At 39.7% G+C, this 19,825-nt stretch overlaps 1 protein-coding gene and 1 pseudogene across 1 annotated transcript in view; both read right to left on the bottom strand.

Moving 5' to 3' along the window:
* Positions 1–309: 309 nt before the first annotated feature.
* zgc:85777 (uncharacterized protein LOC405871 homolog) overlaps positions 310–19,825 on the bottom strand; it is a 77,375-nt gene continuing 57,859 nt past the window's right edge. The window contains exons 4-9 of the mRNA XM_043689939.1: positions 14,604–14,710; positions 12,379–12,546; positions 11,159–11,332; positions 9,608–9,769; positions 7,359–7,509; positions 310–2,005 (exon numbers count right to left, since the gene is read on the bottom strand). Coding sequence (XP_043545874.1) covers positions 1,912–2,005; positions 7,359–7,509; positions 9,608–9,769; positions 11,159–11,332; positions 12,379–12,546; positions 14,604–14,710 — 856 coding nt within the window. The 3' untranslated portion in view covers positions 310–1,911. The remainder of the gene's footprint in view (positions 2,006–7,358; positions 7,510–9,607; positions 9,770–11,158; positions 11,333–12,378; positions 12,547–14,603; positions 14,711–19,825) is intronic.
* Positions 2,757–6,708, bottom strand: LOC122549649 (annotated as a pseudogene).

Raw genomic sequence — 19,825 nt, forward strand, 5'->3', positions numbered from 1 at the left:
CCTCTGCAGCAAATCCAAGAGCTGAGTGAATGGCACAAACAACACTGCATCTCCTTCACCAGATTGAAGAATCATTAGTGGAATCACAGAATCTGAATAGGGAGTTCAAAGTTAGACAAGCACATTCAATGTCAAAACAGACAGAAAGTTTCTCCAAAAAGACATTTTGTAAATTAACTACTCAGTTCAAAAGCATAAACAACCTTACTGCTCATATCAAGTTTTTAATCGCCACGAAGTAGATAACCCAGTATTATTCAAATTAATACCCCTTTCATACTTGTAAAGAAAAAAACACACATTACTGAATTAGATCAATGACGGAGATTTATTTATTGCTGCCTACACCAGGGAAGAGTAGAATGAGGGATAATGTAAAGAAGATTTTATTGTGCATATATTTATCATCTTATGCTTGCATGGCAAAGGTTCCATTCACCACTGCTTTTACAGTATTTGTTCATTAATATATCACAGTTGATCCATTATTTATACAAATTTATTAACACAAATACAATTTGATGTACAATTGATGGCAGTGAGCCACATTACATAAGATCAGAATATGTAATGACACCCCAAAATCAGACTCAAAACCCCATTAGATTAGCCTGCTCCAAGACGTTTGTGTAATAATCTAAGCTATTAATGGAAAACTTGCCAATTATGGTAAGTAACCAAAAGTACTGTTTACAGATGATTCAAGTTTTTTGCTCCCACTGTACTCAAAATTTCTTTTTATCAATTTATTTTTCTTATTATCTTGCCTAGCTGCTAGAATTTAGTTTAATGAAAGATCTTCAAAGAAATGTGGCAACAAAATTTGAGGCATGGAATCCAGAGTTTTACGTCTGAACAATGGGTTTCAAAAAAGCTGTCAAGTTTGAAAATCGATTTATGTTATATTAAAGTGTGAGATAAGTATTTCCTCTTAAAGCTTTTTCCACCACTTTGCCTTACTAGTTATCTTTATACTTGTCATGAAAATTGCGCCATTTTCTAGTGTCAAATAGATCCACAATTCCATTGCTGCTCATCTACCTCACGTTATATTCATTTCAGAATCATTCTATCCACTTCCCTAAAACTATCAAATTCAGCAGCAGTGAGTCTTTCCCCAAGGTTTGTAAACAGTAAAGTGAATAAAGTTAGTCTGGTGCATTCAAGGTCTCTTGAACTTCTATCAGAGTTTAAATAGAAGGAGACAAAGCGCTGCAAGACTATAACACAACAAAATTCCACATATTTTGTGATGGGTAACATTAGATCATATAGCTTTATGACATATGGGGACAAGTAGTCCACTGTCACTTGCAAGCTCTTATTAAAGAAATCCACAACTAATGTCTTCCAGTACTGAATTTTAATTTGCTTCAAATATTTATCTATGTCTGCCGTATTGTAATAAAGCATCCCATACTTTAAGTTTCTGCACAATGGCAATTTGAAGTAGATGACATCCAATCAGAAGCATTTTTTTTAAACTATTGTTTCCAAACATTTCGTAATTTTAAAAAACAACTATTGTAATTCTTCAGACTGCTCTACTGTAGGGAGATCTTTTTCTTTCCTCAGTAATATTTTTCTCAACTTCAGTATCAAATTAGAAATAAAATATTGGAAACCGTGTGTGAGTACTTTCAGCTCAAAGTACTCCCACAATCTTTTCAATTCTTTAAATGTGATGTTATTTCAGTTAAATAAAAAATAAAAATGATTGATTTTTGAATTTCCAAAATACTTCTCCATTCTGAAGTGAAAGATTATGCTGACAATTACATTTCTCCAAGACAAAAAAATTATATTACAAAATGGCACTGTGAAACATATAGTCGAAAGCACCATCAGCAATTAATGCAATAGATTACAGTTTTGTTCTTGTCCCTGTTGATGAGTTTGCTATTATATGAATCAGTTTTTTCCAGGAATGGTCCCCATGTACTTGCATATGATGGACAGCATCACTTCATCTGCACCAGCTCCTATTGACATCAACCTCATATCCCTCAAGGATAAAATGAGAAAACAGAATCAATTACTAATTTCACAGAGATATAGAAATGTTTACACTTTAACTCTATTTGGGAAATAGCACACTGCAATTTCCAGCCAACTGTTGCAAAGTTTCAAGGGTGCGTTACGTGCCCTGTACAGATAGATGCATTTAAAAAAAAAACTAAATCACTCAAAGACCTACATCTGGACAAGATTTCATATTTTTCAAAACATTTACTGTAGGGATTCTGGGTAATCCAAGATGGAGGTCGGGAAAAATTTCTGGCTGTAACAGCTGCTCCTTTTTTTTTAGGTATTTTAGGTGCTGGAGGTGATTTCCTCGAATTCCAGGAGCAGCAATTGCTGTTTCATATGCTGTTGCATTGTTTTGGAACTTTGGAAAAAAAAAGTCAAAACAACAGCAGTTTTAAAAAGGTGAAGAACAGACAAAGGACTTTATAGAGGTTTACAAAATTATGAGGGGCACAGATAGGGTAAATAGGCAAAGTCTTTTCCCTGGGGTCGGTGAGTCCAGAACTAGAGGGCATAGGTTTAGGGTGAGAGGGGAAAGATATAAAATAGACCTACGGGACAACTTTTTCACGCAGAGGGTGGTATGTGTATGGAATGAGCTGCCAGAGGATGTGGTAGAGGCTGGTACAATTGCAACATTTAAGAGGCATTTGGATGGATATATGAATAGGAAGGGTTTGGAGGGATACGGGCCGGGTGCTGGCAGGTGGGACTAGATTGGGTTGGGATATCTGGTCAGCATGGACAGGTTGGACCGAAGGGTCTATTTCCATGCTGTACATCTCTATGACTCTATAACTAACCAACTAAAATCAACAATTTAATTATTAATAAACATGTGAAGGATATTTCAAATAAAAATGGTAAAATTTGTTTTAAATTGTCATTACAACAAAGATAGGTCTTATGTTGTCATAAGCACTCACAGCACTTTTCATCTCTCACTTTGTATGAAAGCATTTCTTACTTTCCATCCATTTGTAACATCCCTTTAGGCACAGCAACTGTATTCATGCAAAATTCCTGCGGATGGTTACAACCAATAGAGTGTACATCTACCTTTCTCAGTTGGATTAGAACCAGAACTCAAATCAAATCTGAGCTGATAGCATTATTATGAACTACAGAACAAACTCGATTATCCAAACATAAATTATCCGAATTTCGGATTATCTGAACAAGATCTCAAGGTCCCGTAAAAACGTTATCCATTATCTGAACAAAACACTCCCGGCTCGACTCGTTCGGATAATTGAGGTTGTTCTGTATATTCAAACCTCTTGACCTAAGTGCATCCCTATTGTTCCTGTACAACCCTGTTACAAATATAGCATATACATTAACTCAGAAGACACATACCCTGGATATAATTAATTTTAGTAGCTTTTCTACCAGTGCAATATTGTAAGATTACAGTTGAACTATTTGTTAGCATTGTGTAGTTTAAAGCTGTATAAAACAATGCAACATATGAAACAATGATAGAAAATAATGGAAGCTGGTACAGTTTGTATTACTCTTGCTTCTACGTTACAAGATGCTGGGTTCAAATCCCATTCCAGTGCAGAATTAAGACTAACATTTCAGTGCAATACTGAGGATGTGCTGCATTGTCAGAGACGCTGTCTTTGAGGTGAGATGTTAAACTGAAGACCTATCTGCCCCCTCAGTGGGGAAATAGCAATATTGAAACTTTATTGCTGGAACAGCACAGCAGGTCGGGCAGCATCCAGGGAACAGGAGATTCGACGTTTCGGGCACAGGCCCTTCTTCAATATTCCCTGACACAGTCCCTGAAACAGCTACTACAATTGACAAATACTTAATTGGCTGCAAGGTGCTTAGAGTGGCCCAGTGGTTTTCGAAAGCACTACATTAAATGTGAAAAAAAGTAAAATAATGAGGATTCTGGAAACTTGAAACAAATCAAGCAAATGCTGGAGAAACTCAAAAGATGTGGCAGCATCTATGGAGAGAGAGAAAGAGTTAGCATTTCAAGTCCAGTTGATTTTTCTTCAGAATTCATTCTGTTTCTCCTCCAGATGCTACCAGATCTGATTTGCTCCAGTATTCTTTGTGTTTGTTTTTGCATGTATGCAAGCTTTTTCTTCAATAATGCTGCAAAATCATCTGGGAATAATATCAGGAAAATTGACTGATATCTGTTGATTTCTAACAAATGCAGATGCAAAAGCAAAGAACACTCTGGTAACAGAATCAATTTCTTTCAGTCTCTCAAAAATAAACAAACAGGTCCTTTACAATATATTTTAATTATTTTAAAATAATTTTTTCTCCCAAGTAAATCCCAGTACTAAATAGTGAGAGGCCTATTTGCATGTATTAACATCTCATTAATACCTAATCTCACATCATTTATCAGTCAGTTTGCTGTTTTACTAGGCAATGGAGTGAAATTAGGTGGAGACCATTGCAGACATGAAAATCTGAGCAAATATCAGGTAATCCCAGCTCACTGCTTGCACCTCTGGGTCTCTGTTTGGGTGGGCATTCCCAGGCTATGCTCCATGGGCAGTGACCGCTTGCATCACTCATCCATTGTGGTGGCATTGGACATAAAACAATCTCATCACATTATTATGGCACGTCCCCAACTCACTTAGAATACAGTTCATTTTCTTTTTAAATTTGTAGTTATTTTTATTGTGAATTTGTACTTTAGAGAACACAAAGACTGCAGCTTAGAACTGGATGACTTGGCCTTTCCTCCTTTGTCTCCTCCCAGCTCACAGTCTTTCATCTCTTGCGTTCTCTTTGATTGACAATTAGGCTCCACATTCCAGTCTCAGCACAATCTTCTTTGTGTTTTTAGGCTTTTTTTCAAAATATAGGCCTTGTCTGTCCACCATAACCAATCTGCTTCCCGTCGTCATAGTGCCTCTTACCCTGTGCGAACAAGGAATTCTTTCCTTTCTTGTGCTGGGCAACCTTATGTGGCTGGTGCCTGTGACATTTCTTGCAGTATATCCTCCTGGTCTTTGGTACATTGACTAACTTCTCGGCTTGGCCCCAAACAGAGGCGCGGAGTGGGGGGGAGCGAGGGCGCGACTCTCATTCAGAACCTAGAGCTATGCAATACTTATGTGTCACCCTGGCTTTAAACACACATACAGAGCTGAGCAGACTGTTGTGGTTGCCAGCATAATCAGTTAAAGGAGAGGACATGGTGCTCTATGGAATCATGTTACATCTCACATCTACACGACCACAAGCAATCTCGCACATGCATGTGCATCAACCAAATGGTCATCCAGAACAGTCCTCAATCGAATCAAGAAGGACTGTTGTCTGCCAAGGGGTCCAGCCACTGTCAGTTAAGGGCATTGTCTGATATTAGTCCAGTGACTTGGACGTGGTTGGTTAACACATTGAGGTATCAGGGTCAGGGGTTCTGTATCATTGCAGTGCGGGAAGTGGGCCACAGTCAATCCTGCAGGTCATAGGATCACAGAGATGTACAGCACGGAAACAGACCCTTGAGTCCAACTCGTCCATGCTGACCAGATGTTTTAACCTAATCTAGTCCCATTTGCCAGCACTTGGACCCCATAAGACCTTAAGGAACAGAAGCAGAATGAGACCAATTGGCCATCAAGTTTGCTGCATTATTTGCTATGGCCAATATGTTTCTAAGTCCCATGCTCCTGCCTTCTCCCTGTAACCTTTGATCCCCTTAATAGAACTTATTGATCTCTATTTAAACTCTACTCAATGACTTGGCCACCACTGCCTTCTGTGATTCCACAGATTCACCACCTCCAGCAGAAGAAATTCCTCCTCATCTCCTCAGGCCAAGTGCAGCTAGACAGGGTTTAATGGGTACATCAGTCGTGGAGCTGGACAGAGATCAGTCAGAAGTCTGGTTAATCATTGGTCAGGGATGTTGGTCCATGTTGGTCAGGGTGCAGGGGAGGTGGTGAGGAGCAACGGTCAGTTCGGGAGGTTTGTTCTCTGAAGGTAGTGTTATGTTATTATACTGCTGTGCTAGTCATTAGGGGAGTGAATGGTAAGGATTGGAGGCAGGCTGCTGGAATGCAGAGGAGACAATAATTGTGAAGGGAAGGTACAACTCAACATACAAGTGAAGAATACAACAATATTAGAAGATATATGTCATTGTGAAAGACAGTGGATGTTATTAATAGTCTCACCACCCCAGTTTTAATTGGTAGGGTTAGCAAGCAAAGCATCATGATGGTTGGTATGACTAAGCTGTAAGACTATGACCCAGGGCAATGTTGGGAGATGCAGGTTTAAATAAAAGAGCTGGATGAGAATCTGCAGAAGCTCAGAACTGATGGATTGACAGGGTGCGCAAAAGAAACATGAAGGTATTAGTGGAGGAAGGGAGGTGACCTAGATTAAAAGACTGAGCCTGTGACTCACTGTGTGAACCTTTCCATCCTCAACTGAATCACAAATCATTACGTAAATTAAAAATGGCCGTCACCACACTTGGAATAGGCAGGCAAGTACTATTTTTCTGTCTGAGACATATGGTTTACTTAAGAAGACCTACAAGAAACAATTCCATTAATCAGCACGTCAGTTCAGTTTTATAACATCTGTCATTATGGAATCCTGAATGTGAAGCACATGCAGCAACCAACTGTGTCCAATCAAAATCCTGGCCACAGCAATCTTGAATATATTATTCATCATTACAAATAGGTCATAGTCACCTCTGTGAACGAGAAGTAATCATAAGTGCTGGAAAAATGGTCTCTTTGGGCCATCTGAGATTTGTTGCATTCGCACTGAATATTGAACAATTTAATTAAAGTAATTTAGAATACTTTTCACAAGTGAACCTTCTAACTTTGTTTGATTGAGTCAATAAGACACCAATATTATTAGATCCACTATTCACTCAGTATATACACAAATGTGAGAAGCCATGAGGAAAGATTTTTGTGGATCACTGCACTGGATTGTGTGCAGTGAATACTGGAGCATCTGATTGGTCCTGCAAAGAAACCCATTAAATGTTCTTTCCACAATGGAAGGAAAAGCAAGTGGGTTTCTTGAGAAATGTGTACAATGTTTTGATTATTCACCACACTAACATAAAATCAGGAAAATCCTCCCTATAAACTATTCATTGTCATATCATATAATTCATATAATTCAAAACCTAATTTAACCTGAACTTCACAACCTATCAATTACTGTTAGAATTTCTTAAATTTCTACTTTGATTAAATTTTTTAAAAACTTTATTGAAGTTTATTAATGTGTTGCATTTAAAACATATAGAAAATGTTTGCAATTAAATGCAGTTTGATTTCTGCAACTTTAATTTTACTCACCTGTACAGTCTACTGACCAGCACTTCATTAGTAAAACCCATTCCTCCCCAGAATTGAAGACAGCTATCAGTTACCTCACGAATTAGGCGGGCTGCCTTCAATTTTGCCATAGAGGCCAATTTTGTTGTATCATTTCCTTGAATATACTGAGCTGCACGAAAAACAAGATAAACTTAATTGTAACTTAATTTTCAAGTAAATCTTTGTTGAACAGGGTATTGGTAAGGCTGCACCCAGAATACCACGTAAAGTTTTGACCTCTGTATTAAAAATAGCATAAAGTGGCAGTGGAGACTGTTTAAAGGCGATTCATTAGACTGATGCCAAGGATGAAGCAGTTGATTTATCAAGACCAGTCAAACAGGTAAGGCCTTCAATCATTACAGTTTAGAAGAATGAGGAATGATCTTCTTGAAATATACGAGATTCAAAGGGAGCTTGACAGAGTAGATGCTGAGATGTTTTCACTAGTGAGGGAATCTCAAACCTGGAGACAAAGTTGCAGAATTAGGGAACGCATCTTTAAAACAAACAGAGTACTGGAGAAACTCAGCAGGTCTGGGAGTATCTGTGGAGAGAGAAATGGACTTAATGCTTCGAGTCTAATATAACTCTTCTTCAGAACATTTATTTAAAACTGAGATGTGAAGGAATTTCTTCTCTCAGAGGGTAGTGAATTTTTGGAATTTTCTGGCTAGATTACTTGAAGTATATAAAGAGGAGGCTGATACACTTTTGAAGTGTCAGGGAGTTGAGTTGGTGAGTTGGTACATCAGGAGATCAAGTCTGGGGCAGATCAGCCATGATCTTGCTGAATGGCCTACTTCTGCTCCTATATTTTATGTTGTGTTCATATCTTTTAAAATCATGCAGGGTAGGTTACCATGTCGAGCGTTTCTAGGTGTTTAGTTCCATTAATTTTATTTTTTATTATTCATGGGATGAGTGTTGGCTAGCATTGATTGCTCATGCCTAGTTAAGAGTCAAACATATTGCTGTGAATCTAGAATCACATGTAGGCCAGACCAGGTAAGGATCTTCTCTAAAAGGACAGTAGTGAAATCGATGCTTTTCCAACAATCAACAGTGATTGTATGATCATCATTATACTCTTAATTCTAGATTTTTAGTGAATTCAAATTCCACTATCTGCTGTGGTGGGATTTGAACCCAGGTCCCCAGAACATTACCTGGGTGTCCAGATTAACAATCCAGCAAAAGTACCACTATGCCATCACCTCCCCTATTGTCAGTACTATTTCTTTACTAATAAGAAGAAAGGACATGGTGTTCTGGCTTTCATTAACAGGGGATCGACTTTAAGAGCCGCGAGGTTTTGCTGCAGTTCTACAAGACCCTAGTGAGACCACACTTGGAATATTGTGTTCAGTTCTGGTCGCCCTACTATAGGAGATGGTGAAAAGAAGGTTTACCAGGATGCTGCCTGGACTAAAGGGCTTGTCTTACGAAGAGAGGTTGACTAAGCTCGGACTTTTCTCTCTGGAGAGGAGGGGGAAGAGTGGTGACCCGATCGAGGTATACAAGGTAATGAGAGGCATGGATAGAGTCAATAGCCAGAGACTTTTCCCAAGGGTAGAATTGACTGGCACATGGGATCATAGTTTTAAGATATTAGGAGGAAGGTATAGAGGAGACATCAGAAGTAGGTTCTTTACGCAGAGAGTTGTGAATGCATGGAATGTGTTGCCAGTAGTGGTGGTGCACATGAATAGCAGTGAGTTGAGGGGTGTGTAGGTTAGACTATTTTATATTAGGAATAATCCTCAGCACAACATCTTGGGCCGAAGGGCCTGTTCTGTGCTGTACTTTTCTTTATGTTTCCCAATAAACATTTAAAAAGTTCCACTGCTCTCTTTAAGTTGCAATCTTCTACACACATTATGGCAAAATATCAACACTGACCAAAAAAAACAATTGGCCCTAATTTTAATCCTTCCCACTGCATGACAGAATCAGACCGGCAGCACAGGTTAAATTAAGGGAACAACTTCAATAACTGCATCCACCATTCTGCTACCTTCATTTAGGTTGTGATTTTAATTTGTTCATTTGGTCAGTTTAACAAATCTGGGTCTTCTCAGTGCCAACAATGATTCTGAACCTCTCCACCTCACAGTTAGCATATCAGGTTGGATTCCAGCAGATTGCAATGAAAAGATATGTCTCACTTATCTTTATAATAAAAGTGCTTGTTTTTGAAGATGATTTAAGTTATTAAAGTTCCATACCAACACAACGATAAAGGAGCGAACGAACAAGTTCAACCTCAGTTTCAAGTTCAGCAAGGCGGAAGTGTACTGTCTGGTTGTGCAAGACTGGTTGACCAAAGACCTTACGTTGGCGTGTATATTCGATAGTTTCCTGTATGATGTTTTGCAGTGGAGCCAGCACTACAGAGACAGGAGTAACATCCTTACAAAACTGTTAGCATTGTGCACAGTGATCATGTACGTTGGCACACACAGTGGACTCATTCCAGAACTGGACTGATGTCTCAGCAAATAGAGATAGACTTTTTAAGATGACTACCTCAGCATTACTCCTCCTTGGAACCTCAAATGGCTGAAAACAGCATATTTGGGCACTGCTAGGTAACAGACAAGAACACGACACTGGAAAATCTCCCAACTCAAAGATGTGAATTTAGTTCATGCTGTAAAGGTTCTGCAGAGTCTGCTGTGACTCTGAGGTCTAGGCCCAACTTGGCATTATTTAAACCAATTAGCTTAATATTATGTTCCAGGTCCTTTATTTACTTTCAGTTCCTTTTAATGATCTAATTGTTAGGTTCACATTGAATGATTATTCTGACATTTCAATGTATTCAATAGTTAAAATATCATAACCCTCTCCCTTTATTCTTATGTCCTTGCAGACTACTGACCATCCTCAACCTTGCTTTCCTCTAAAATCATTGAACATGCTGTCACCCACCAAACATGTACAGTACTCATCTCTTCTGTAACTTTCCAATCAGAATTCAATTCCTACATCATCACAAAGGACCTAACCAAGGTTACGAATGGTATTTCTGTTACTGTGATAGATCATTTGCCGACCACTTTGTGTTTAGTCTTCAGTCCCCCATTCCACTATGCCGATATGTCACGCCTCTCTTGTTAGTTTGGTAGGACTATACTTACTTAATTCCATATTTAACTATCCAATTAAAGTTGCCGCATCCCCTACAATAGTTTCTGTACAAGTCTTACACTGTTACCTCTGGAGTTCCCCAATAACCTATCCTTGGTTCCCTCTTCTCCATCTCTGTGCACTTCCTTGGAATAGCACCTTCGGTTTATATGTTGACAACAGCCAATTACCTCATTCTGCTGCTCTATGGCCTCGATATCAAGCTGCTTGATCAAAATTCAGAGTCTTGGATGATTATTTTCCAGATAAACAATGGGAAGAATGAAGCCAATGCTTCCACCAGAAATTCTGGGCCTTGCTACCAATTTTAATCCCTTTCTGCTTAATATCAAAGATTGAATCAGATTGTTTGCAACCTTTTGTGTTCTATTCAACATTCACTCCTTCTCTGCTTTCGGGGGACCATAATGCTGAACTTTAAAAACTTGATTTGTTGATTTTTCTAATTCATACTTAAGATTTTGTATCTTTGTACCTAAGATGGCACCAGAAATGACTACCTTGTACATTTTTCACTGTACTCGTGTATCCCTTGAGTTCTTGTGGCAATAAGCCTCACTGTAGCAGCTGAAGTAGTGTTTAAATTTTTGCCTAACTTATGCTCATGCTCAATAGACAGAACATACTTGCTGCAACTGCCCACATGCGCTCTTCCTGGAATTGCAACATCTGGTAGGTGAAACCCATTCCTTCTTCGCCGATGAGATATTTTCTTGGAACCCTAACATCTTCAAAAAAGATCTGTGCTGTATCTGAGGACCACATGCCCAATTTATCAATCTTTTTAGCCACATGGACTCCTGAAAATGTAATTCATATGGTTAGTTAATTTAACAACATTTTAAATGAAATTTCCTATTCTAATTAGAAATATTTCCATCATAATTAACACACTGGAGGTTAGTTTATCATCAGGCAAGAACAAAAAGGCTATGGTTTTGGGGTCCTACTTTAAGTATTAAGACAGAACATAAGCTAACATTTCAGCATTTCAATGCAATGCAGGAGAGTGCTACAGTTAACTTTTGAATCATGAGGGCTCATACTCCTCCTCAGGAGGATGTAAAAGATTCCACAGACTGCCCCAAACAGCAAGGGATTCACTCAATTCTGTGGCTATTCACAAATAATGAGTAGTATGACATGCTGTGACAGAAAAAGGAGTTGAAGGCTGCATGCGGAATCAAGTTCAATGGTACATGCTTAAATGGCAAAAAAGCAAATACAGATCACAGGGTTAGAAACTGCTACAAATATATCAAGCACTTTTGCAGATTTTGGGAGATGGTGACTCTGGGAGTCTTCAAGTAAAAATCAAGTAAGATGTAAATCTGTCATGATGTGGAAAGGTAACTCAGTGGGTACATTCAATATCAGGAAACATGCAATTTTTGTAATCATTTAGTTTAAACATTAGAGTTTTCAGTTGGCGAGGAAAAAAACTCAGATGAAAAATATTCTCCAAAAGCATTTTGAATGATTTATAGCTCCACTGTGCACAATCTAAGGATAATTTATTTTCTACAAAATAGCAACTGTGGGATATCACATCATTGGCATGATTCATTACATTGAAATTCCCAACAGAATGCCACAAACAAAAATGACAGGCAAGTACCTATGATAGGAATTCAAGTAAACTCACCTCAAATGTTCCATCTAATTTAAAGCAGGTAGTTTAAATCTATCAATATTCTGCAAATAAGGCTGAATTCATATTGAATGTACAGGAGTCTAATGCTTCACAGAGTTCCTCTGATGTCTATTTATGAGTTAGCAGACATAAAAGTAGGGTCTTCCATCCACCTCCCAGGTCAGCCTATTTTATGTTCACTCTAATTCTTACCTGGTAATTTCATCGGCAGACATATGAGAGACTTGCTTTTGTGAAGAGGCCCATCACTAGTGTTTGCTAAAAGACACATCCAGTCAGCTTGACAACCATTAGTTATCCACATCTTCCCTCCATTTATTATGTAGTCATCTCCATGCTTCACAGCTTTGGTCTTGATATCTGCGAAGATAGGTCATTTTTTCAAGATATAAAGCATAATGTCAGACCCACGCAGCATATTGATCCAAAACCTTTCTGAATTCAAAATGTTCCTTGACATTTTAACTTTTTCTTCCTAACTGAAAGAAACAAAAATCCAAGTCAAATCTTAGCAGATGATTCTCTGAAAAGTTTGGATTTGGCAGCAAAGCTGTTAATCACTTATCCAACTTTGTTTGAAGCTAATAGTTCCAATGAACTAAAATAAAACGTATTTCAAATTTTACAAGAGAATCAGCAGAAATATCTGCCTAATGCAGTGACTCCTACCAGTTATAATTAGATGATGTCACTGAGCTTAGATGGAGATCTCTTCCAGTACTCTATACCTTTTCATATGTATAGATTTTGGCTACTACGAAATTCCTGTCTCACTGCTCCAACAGGAAATGTTTATTTTCACATGATGTGCACTAAACTTAAATTTGCACTGATATTACAGGAGTAGGTCTATTGTGATATCAAGAGTAGTTTTACTAGTATTATGTTAAACTTAAGAAATAAACCAAAATGTCTCAAACATTTAGAACAAAAGTCATACTTCAATTTGCCCTGTTTAAAACCTAATTTTAATTCATTGCTATTCTCTATCTAACTAAGTTTTACTTTGTTTCCACTTACTGATCTTTCTTAACTTCTTGTCTCAAAAACACTGAAGGACCGATTTTAACGTATCCTGTCCAGGAAAACTACATAGATTTAGGCCTGAGGAATCAAGACAACCTTAAACAACCTTGGCAACCTTAAGCATTATTTACATGTAAATATAGAGGTCTCTTGACGCAATTATGATTCTGACATAATTTTTAACTCCAGATCTTGCAAGACATAATGCTGGTCTTGACAATGGTATTAGTGTAAGCTGCAGCATAGTCTGAAGAGGCCTGGATAAGCGTGAATTTTTAAACCTTTTAATATTTCCACTAGAGGCCCAAAAAAAAACAGTATTATTCAGGACAAACACCAAAACCTTGAGTCTCAGAGCCCTGTCCTACCTTACCCCACCAACCAAATTGTGATCAAATCTAGACCCCGACTGGGGTATAGTTGGTGTCATGCAGTTTCCCAACTATTGGCGCCCCAAAATAATAATGGAGTTTGAGTTTCAAATTTCACCTTCCTGAGATAAAAACATTCATTCTGGTGATGAAATGTTCTTAATCAGCATTTTCAAGGAGTTGAAAAATTGCTTTTGAATCTTGTTCCACAATGATTTGAATTCTTTCTATATTATCAAATTATAAAAATAATTGAAAAATAAAATATAGTTCAAAACTCTCCAGTTTCGAACTGTTCAGATATCTAGCACTCAGTATTGGCTACATTTTGTAAGGGTGATACATTTATGCTCATGGTGAAATGAGCTACAATCTACAGTTCCTAGTAACTAAAGTCTAAAACATTAATGTACCCTTTTCTTCTCTTCTCTTTCAAATTTGTTTTGTAATTCAGTTCAACTTTTCTGACCTACCCTGTCCTCTACTCTAACCTTTTTTCTCAAAAGTAAAATTTTCCACTCTTCAAATTTTTTATCCCATAATCCCATCTTTTTTTCAGTGGCCAACATTTACCTGAAACCTTCTTGAAGCCCCTTTTCTCAGCCAATTGTACCTTGTGTGGCAGTGGTAGTGCACCTACCCCTGGATCGGGAGGCCCTGGTTAAAATCCCATTTGCTCCAGAGGTGTGTATTAACATCTCTGCACAGGTTGATTAGAAAGATGGGTTAAATAAATAAATAAAAAATTGGCTACCCAGATTTTCAAAGCCGACATTGAGAATAAATAGTCACAATCAGTATATCATTATTGGAAAAAAAAGTATCAAAATTAGCAGCTTTCTACCATTGTCAAATTTAAAATAAAGCTAGTCTGAGAACTCAGAAGTATCCTGACATATAAACATTATTAATTTGCAAAATAATAAACTTAGCCCATATTCTACAAAGCCTTAAAATGATTATCAAATTGTCTGCACAGACTTATATTTAGTATTTAGTTGATTAAAATATATTACATACTTGCAACATCCGATCCAGCTTCAACTTCACTGACTCCTAAACAGGCTACCATGTCCCCAGCAATGGTAGGTGTGAGGAACTGACGTTTCAGTTCATCGGAACCAAATCTGGGAAATAAACAACAAGAGTCATTTGGTAGTATAGAACTTGAGTACTGCTGAACAAACAATTTTGTTGAAGCTTTTCATTGGGCATTCAACACCATAATTTGAATGAATAGCAAATAAAAATAAAAAGAAACAACATTTATACTGTATGAGAAGAGAGTGCTGATTGGATGGGCAAGTTGTCTCTGACTGGTAGCGGTGTTGCCATGAACAATGCAGCGGTTAATAATGATTGACTAAATAATCAAACCAGGTAGGTTGACTCTGGTTCATCAGGGCACTGTCCTGTGAAATAAACCAAGGAAAGACATGTATTTTGTGGAGTGGGGAATAAGCACAGAGTGGAGTCAAGAGTGCATTGCTGGGAAAGCATAGCAGGTCAGCAGCATCAGAGGAGCAGGAGAATCGACAGTTCAGGCATAAGCCCTTCATCAGGAATGAGGCTTGTGGGCTGGCGCAGAGAGATAAATGGAAGGGGGGTAGTTGAGAAAGCGATAAGTGGAATAAGGGGAGGGAGAAGGTGATAGGTCAGAGGAGGGAGTAATGGACAGGTCCGGAAGGCGGTGCTGAGTTTCTTCAGTATGCAAACAATATAGCCCTGTGTAGTACATACAAATGCGCCACACTTATAATTCTAAACTGGTTACCAGTGCAATTATTTTCACACTTGGAATTATCCGATAAATGGTGTCCAATGGCAGAATCACATCCAGTATTGGACAGCATATTTAGTGTTTTGTATATGTGACTGATTGGGAGCAGTCAGTTGTGTTGCATGTTGTGAACAACCAAAGGGACATCTGTTTGATAGGATCTGGCAATCTCTCAGCATACCTTACATCACACCCACTGGAATTCATATACCACATTACACGTTTATGCACTAGGCAGAACACTTTTTGGCTTGACAGCTGCATTCTATTTTTGGTAAATATCATGTTACAATTACTGTACATACTTCAAAGCGCTCCAAAAGCTAGTGCTTTCAAATAAACCTGTTGGACTATAACCTGGTGCTGTGTGATTTTTAACTTTGTACACCCCAGTCCAACTCCAGCACCTCCAAATCATGACTGAACATACTAACACTGTGAAACACATAGCTTAATGTGTTACTCAAATCTTTGTAATACCGTATCTTTCAGGGTGACTAAAGGTAGATTTTCCAGGATCAAGTGTTCACCTTAGGATCTTGTCTGTGTTTGACAGATTTTTGGCAAGAAATCATCTGATTAGCATAGTCGATCCTGCAGGTTGGCTTTGATAAATCTCAGTTCAGCATCAAGCTTGCCTTGTGAACAAATGATTGAAAAACATGGCATTGGAAAAGCACAGCAGGTCAGGCAGCATCCAAGGAGCAGGAAAATCAATGTTCCAGACATAAGCCCTTCATCAGGAAAGTTGAGGTTGGGGGAAAAGGGGGCTGCGAGATAAATAGGAGAGTAGGGTTGGGGGGAACCAAGCTGGGAAGGTGATAGGTACTCACAGATGGGGGGTGATAATGATAGGTCAGAGGGAAGGGTGGAGTGAATAGACAGGAAGGAAGATGGACAGGTAGGACAGATCAAGAGGGTGGTGCTGACTTGGAGAGTTGGATCTAGAATGAGGTGGGGGGAAGGGAGATAAGGAAACTGGTAAAATCGACATTGATGCTGGGTGGTTGAAGGGTCCCAAGGCAGAAGATGACGCGTTCTTTCTCCAGGTGTCGGGTGGCTAAGATTTAGTGGAGGTGGTGACCCACGACTTGCATGTCCTTGGCGGAGTGGGAGTTGAAGTGTTGGCCACAGGGTGGTGGGATTGTTTGGCGCCCCAGATATGTTCCCTGAAATATTCTGTGCGTTGGCACCCTACCTCCCCACTGTAGAGGAACTCACATAGAGAGGAACAGACACAGTAGCTGAAGTGTTTGGACATGCAGGAAAATCTCTGCAGGATATGAAAAGATCCTCTGGGGCCTTGGATGGAGATGAAGGGGAAGGTGTGGGTGCAGGTTTTACACCTCTTATGGCGGCAAGGGAAGGTGCCAGGAATGGAGGGTGAGTAGGTGTCAGGTGTGGACTTAACGAGATAGTCACGGAGGGAATGGTCTCTGTGGAATGCAGATAGGGGTAGAAAGGGAAATACCTCTCTGGTGGTGTGGTCTGATTGTAGGTGGTGGAAATGGCAGAGGATAAAATACTGTATCCAGAGATTAGTGGGGTGAAAGGTGAGGACCGGGGGGGTTCTATTCTTGTGATTGGAGGGGTGGGGTTAAAGGGTGGAGGTGTGGGAAGTGGAAGAGATTGCTGGAGGCCATTGTTGATCACGTGGGAGGGGAAATTGCTTTAAATTCCTTTAAATACGAGGACATCTGGGATGTCCTGGAGTGGAATTGCTCCTCCTGGGAGCAGACAGCTGATGCGGAGGAATTAGGAGTGAGGGATAGCGTTTTTTTTGGGGGAGGGTTGAGTAGGTCGCCAGGGATGAAGACGGAGAGGTCCAGGAAGGGGAGGGAGGTGTCCAAGATGGTCCACGTGAACTTAAGGTCAGGGTAGAAGGTAGTAGTGAAGTTGATGAACTGTTCAATTATTTGTGTGAGTATGAGGTGGCACCGATACAGTCATCAATGTAGTGGAGGAAAAGGTGGAAGATGGTGCCAGTGTAACTGCAGAAGATGGACTGTTCCATACATCCTATGATGAGGCAGGCAAAGTTAGGGCCTATGCGGGTGCCCATGGCTACTGCTTTGGTCTGAAGGGCCCCAAAGGATCTTTTCCAATCTGGCAGAGATTTCCCTGCACATTCAAACACCTCATCTATTATGTCTGTTGTTCTCATTGTGGTCTCCTCTACACTGGGGAGACAGGACGCCAACTCGTGGAACATCATTGGGACACAGGCACCAAAGAGCCTCACCACCCTGTGGCTGACACTTCAACTCCCCCTCTCCTCTGCCAAGAACATGCAAGTCCTGGGCCTCCTTTACAGCCAAATCCAAGCCATCCATTGCCTAGAGGAAGAACGCCTCATTTTGGGAGCCTTCAACCATACTGCATCAACATCGGCTTTACCAGTTTCGTTATCTCCCCTTCCCCCACCTCATCCCAGACCAACCCTCCCATCTTGGCACCACCCTCTTAACCTGTCCATCTTCCTTCCCACCTATCCACTCTACCCTTCCCTCCGACCTATCACTATTAACCCCCACTTGCAAGTATCGCCTTGCCAGCTACCATCCATCCACTTCCATCCTATTTATCTCTCAGCCCCCTTTTCCCCCACCCACATTCCTGATGAAGGGCTTATGCCCAAAACATCGACTCTCCTGCTCCTCGGATGCTGTCTGATCTGCTATGCTTTTCCAGCACCACACATTTTGACTCTGATCTCCAGCGTCTGCAGTTCTCACTTTCTCCTGTGAACAAATGGCTTGAACCGATTTATGAAGTTGCTGATAAGGCCAATCATATTATCTATTTTTTTCTTTAATAACGATATACAGTTGAGAAGCTTGATCAAAGTTAAATAAATATGAATGAGCATGTTAATTGGCGAGTAATGTGCATTAGACTAGTTTTTACATGTTGACTAAGACTATTACACATTTTCCACATGGGATTTAGCAAGAATATATTTTGAAATGAGGAAACCGGATTGTTTTTTTTTAATCTTTCATAAACACATCTGTTGATGGGATGAATCTTCCAGAACAATTTCACCTGTGACATTTTCTGGTTTCCTGCTTTTCTGGTGGAAACAGAGCAAGATAGCACCTCCAGCTGTCACCACAGATACAGATAATGACTGTGCCTGAAATCCTAGACTTGGCTCATTTGAATATTAACAGGGCATAGACATAAATTGCTCCATCGATAAAACATTTACGCAAAAGCAGTTCCAGAAAAATCAAAAGGCCAAAACAGAGCAAAGTTCAAAGTGTAAAGTGACATTTAAAACATTGCAGCAAAGTAAACATTTCGAGAAGGCACAGGGATGATATCTGCAGAGCCAAAAAAAAACCAAAACAAAATCTGGACTTAAGGTGTCTTGAGAAAACAGTTAAAAAATGAAAATTGCAGTCGTAAAATGAGAAAGTGCTGGAGAACCTCAGCAGGTCTGCCCGAATTTGTAGAGAAAGAGAAACACAATGGTTTGAGTCCAATGACTCTCCTTTGGAACCCAGGAACAGCAAATTCACTTTAAAATGCAACAGTTAATTCAATCTATAATATTCTATTTACTTCTTTGTCCATTCCACAAATTAATAAACTGGTTTACAATATTGAACCTTGGTAGATCACAAATAATCACTCAACTTTGACGGGTCACAGTTACATTCATTCACCAAATAAATTATATTTTTGCTAATGTTTAGAGATGAATTGTGGTCACAAAGGCCTGTCATTTAAATGTTGCAAAATTAACAGAGAAATAACAGAAGATTGTGATGAGACTGAGGACAGAGGAAGGAGGGGCTAACCCAGAAGAAAAAATGACTAAATGGAGAACACAGGTTCAACTCATTTCGTATACCACAAAATGGATCTCCAGTATGACCAGTATGTCCATTTTCAAGCATTATGGCTTTTTCAAACCTCTGGATGAGAACTATGCATCTGGATAGGTACATTTCATTTCCCCACATACATTCGAGACACCACCCACGCCCTCCACCTCCTCCAAGATTTCCGTTTCCCCGGCCCCCCAACACCACATCTTTACCATGGATATCCAATCCCTCTACACCGCCATCCGCCATGACCAAAGCCTCCAAGCTCTCTGTTTCTTCCTCTCCCGACGTCCCCAACAGTACCCTTCCACCGACACTCTCATTCGTTTGGCTGAACTGGTCCTCACCCTTAACAATTTCTCCTTTGAATCCTCCCACTTCCTCCAGACCAAAGGGGTAGCCATGGGAACCTGTATGGGCCCCAGCTATGCCTGTCTCTTTGTTGGCTACGTAGAACAGTCCATCTTCCGTAGTTACTCCGGCACTACTCCCCACCTCTTCTCCCGCTACATCGATGACTGCATTGGTGCCAGCTCGTGCTCCCGCGAGGAGGTTGAGCAATTCATCAACTTCACCGACACATTCCACCCTGACCTTAAATTCACCTGGACCATCTCTGACACCTC

The sequence above is a fragment of the Chiloscyllium plagiosum genome, chromosome 5, assembly GCF_004010195.1.
Source record: "Chiloscyllium plagiosum isolate BGI_BamShark_2017 chromosome 5, ASM401019v2, whole genome shotgun sequence".
NCBI classification, from domain to species: domain Eukaryota; kingdom Metazoa; phylum Chordata; class Chondrichthyes; order Orectolobiformes; family Hemiscylliidae; genus Chiloscyllium; species Chiloscyllium plagiosum.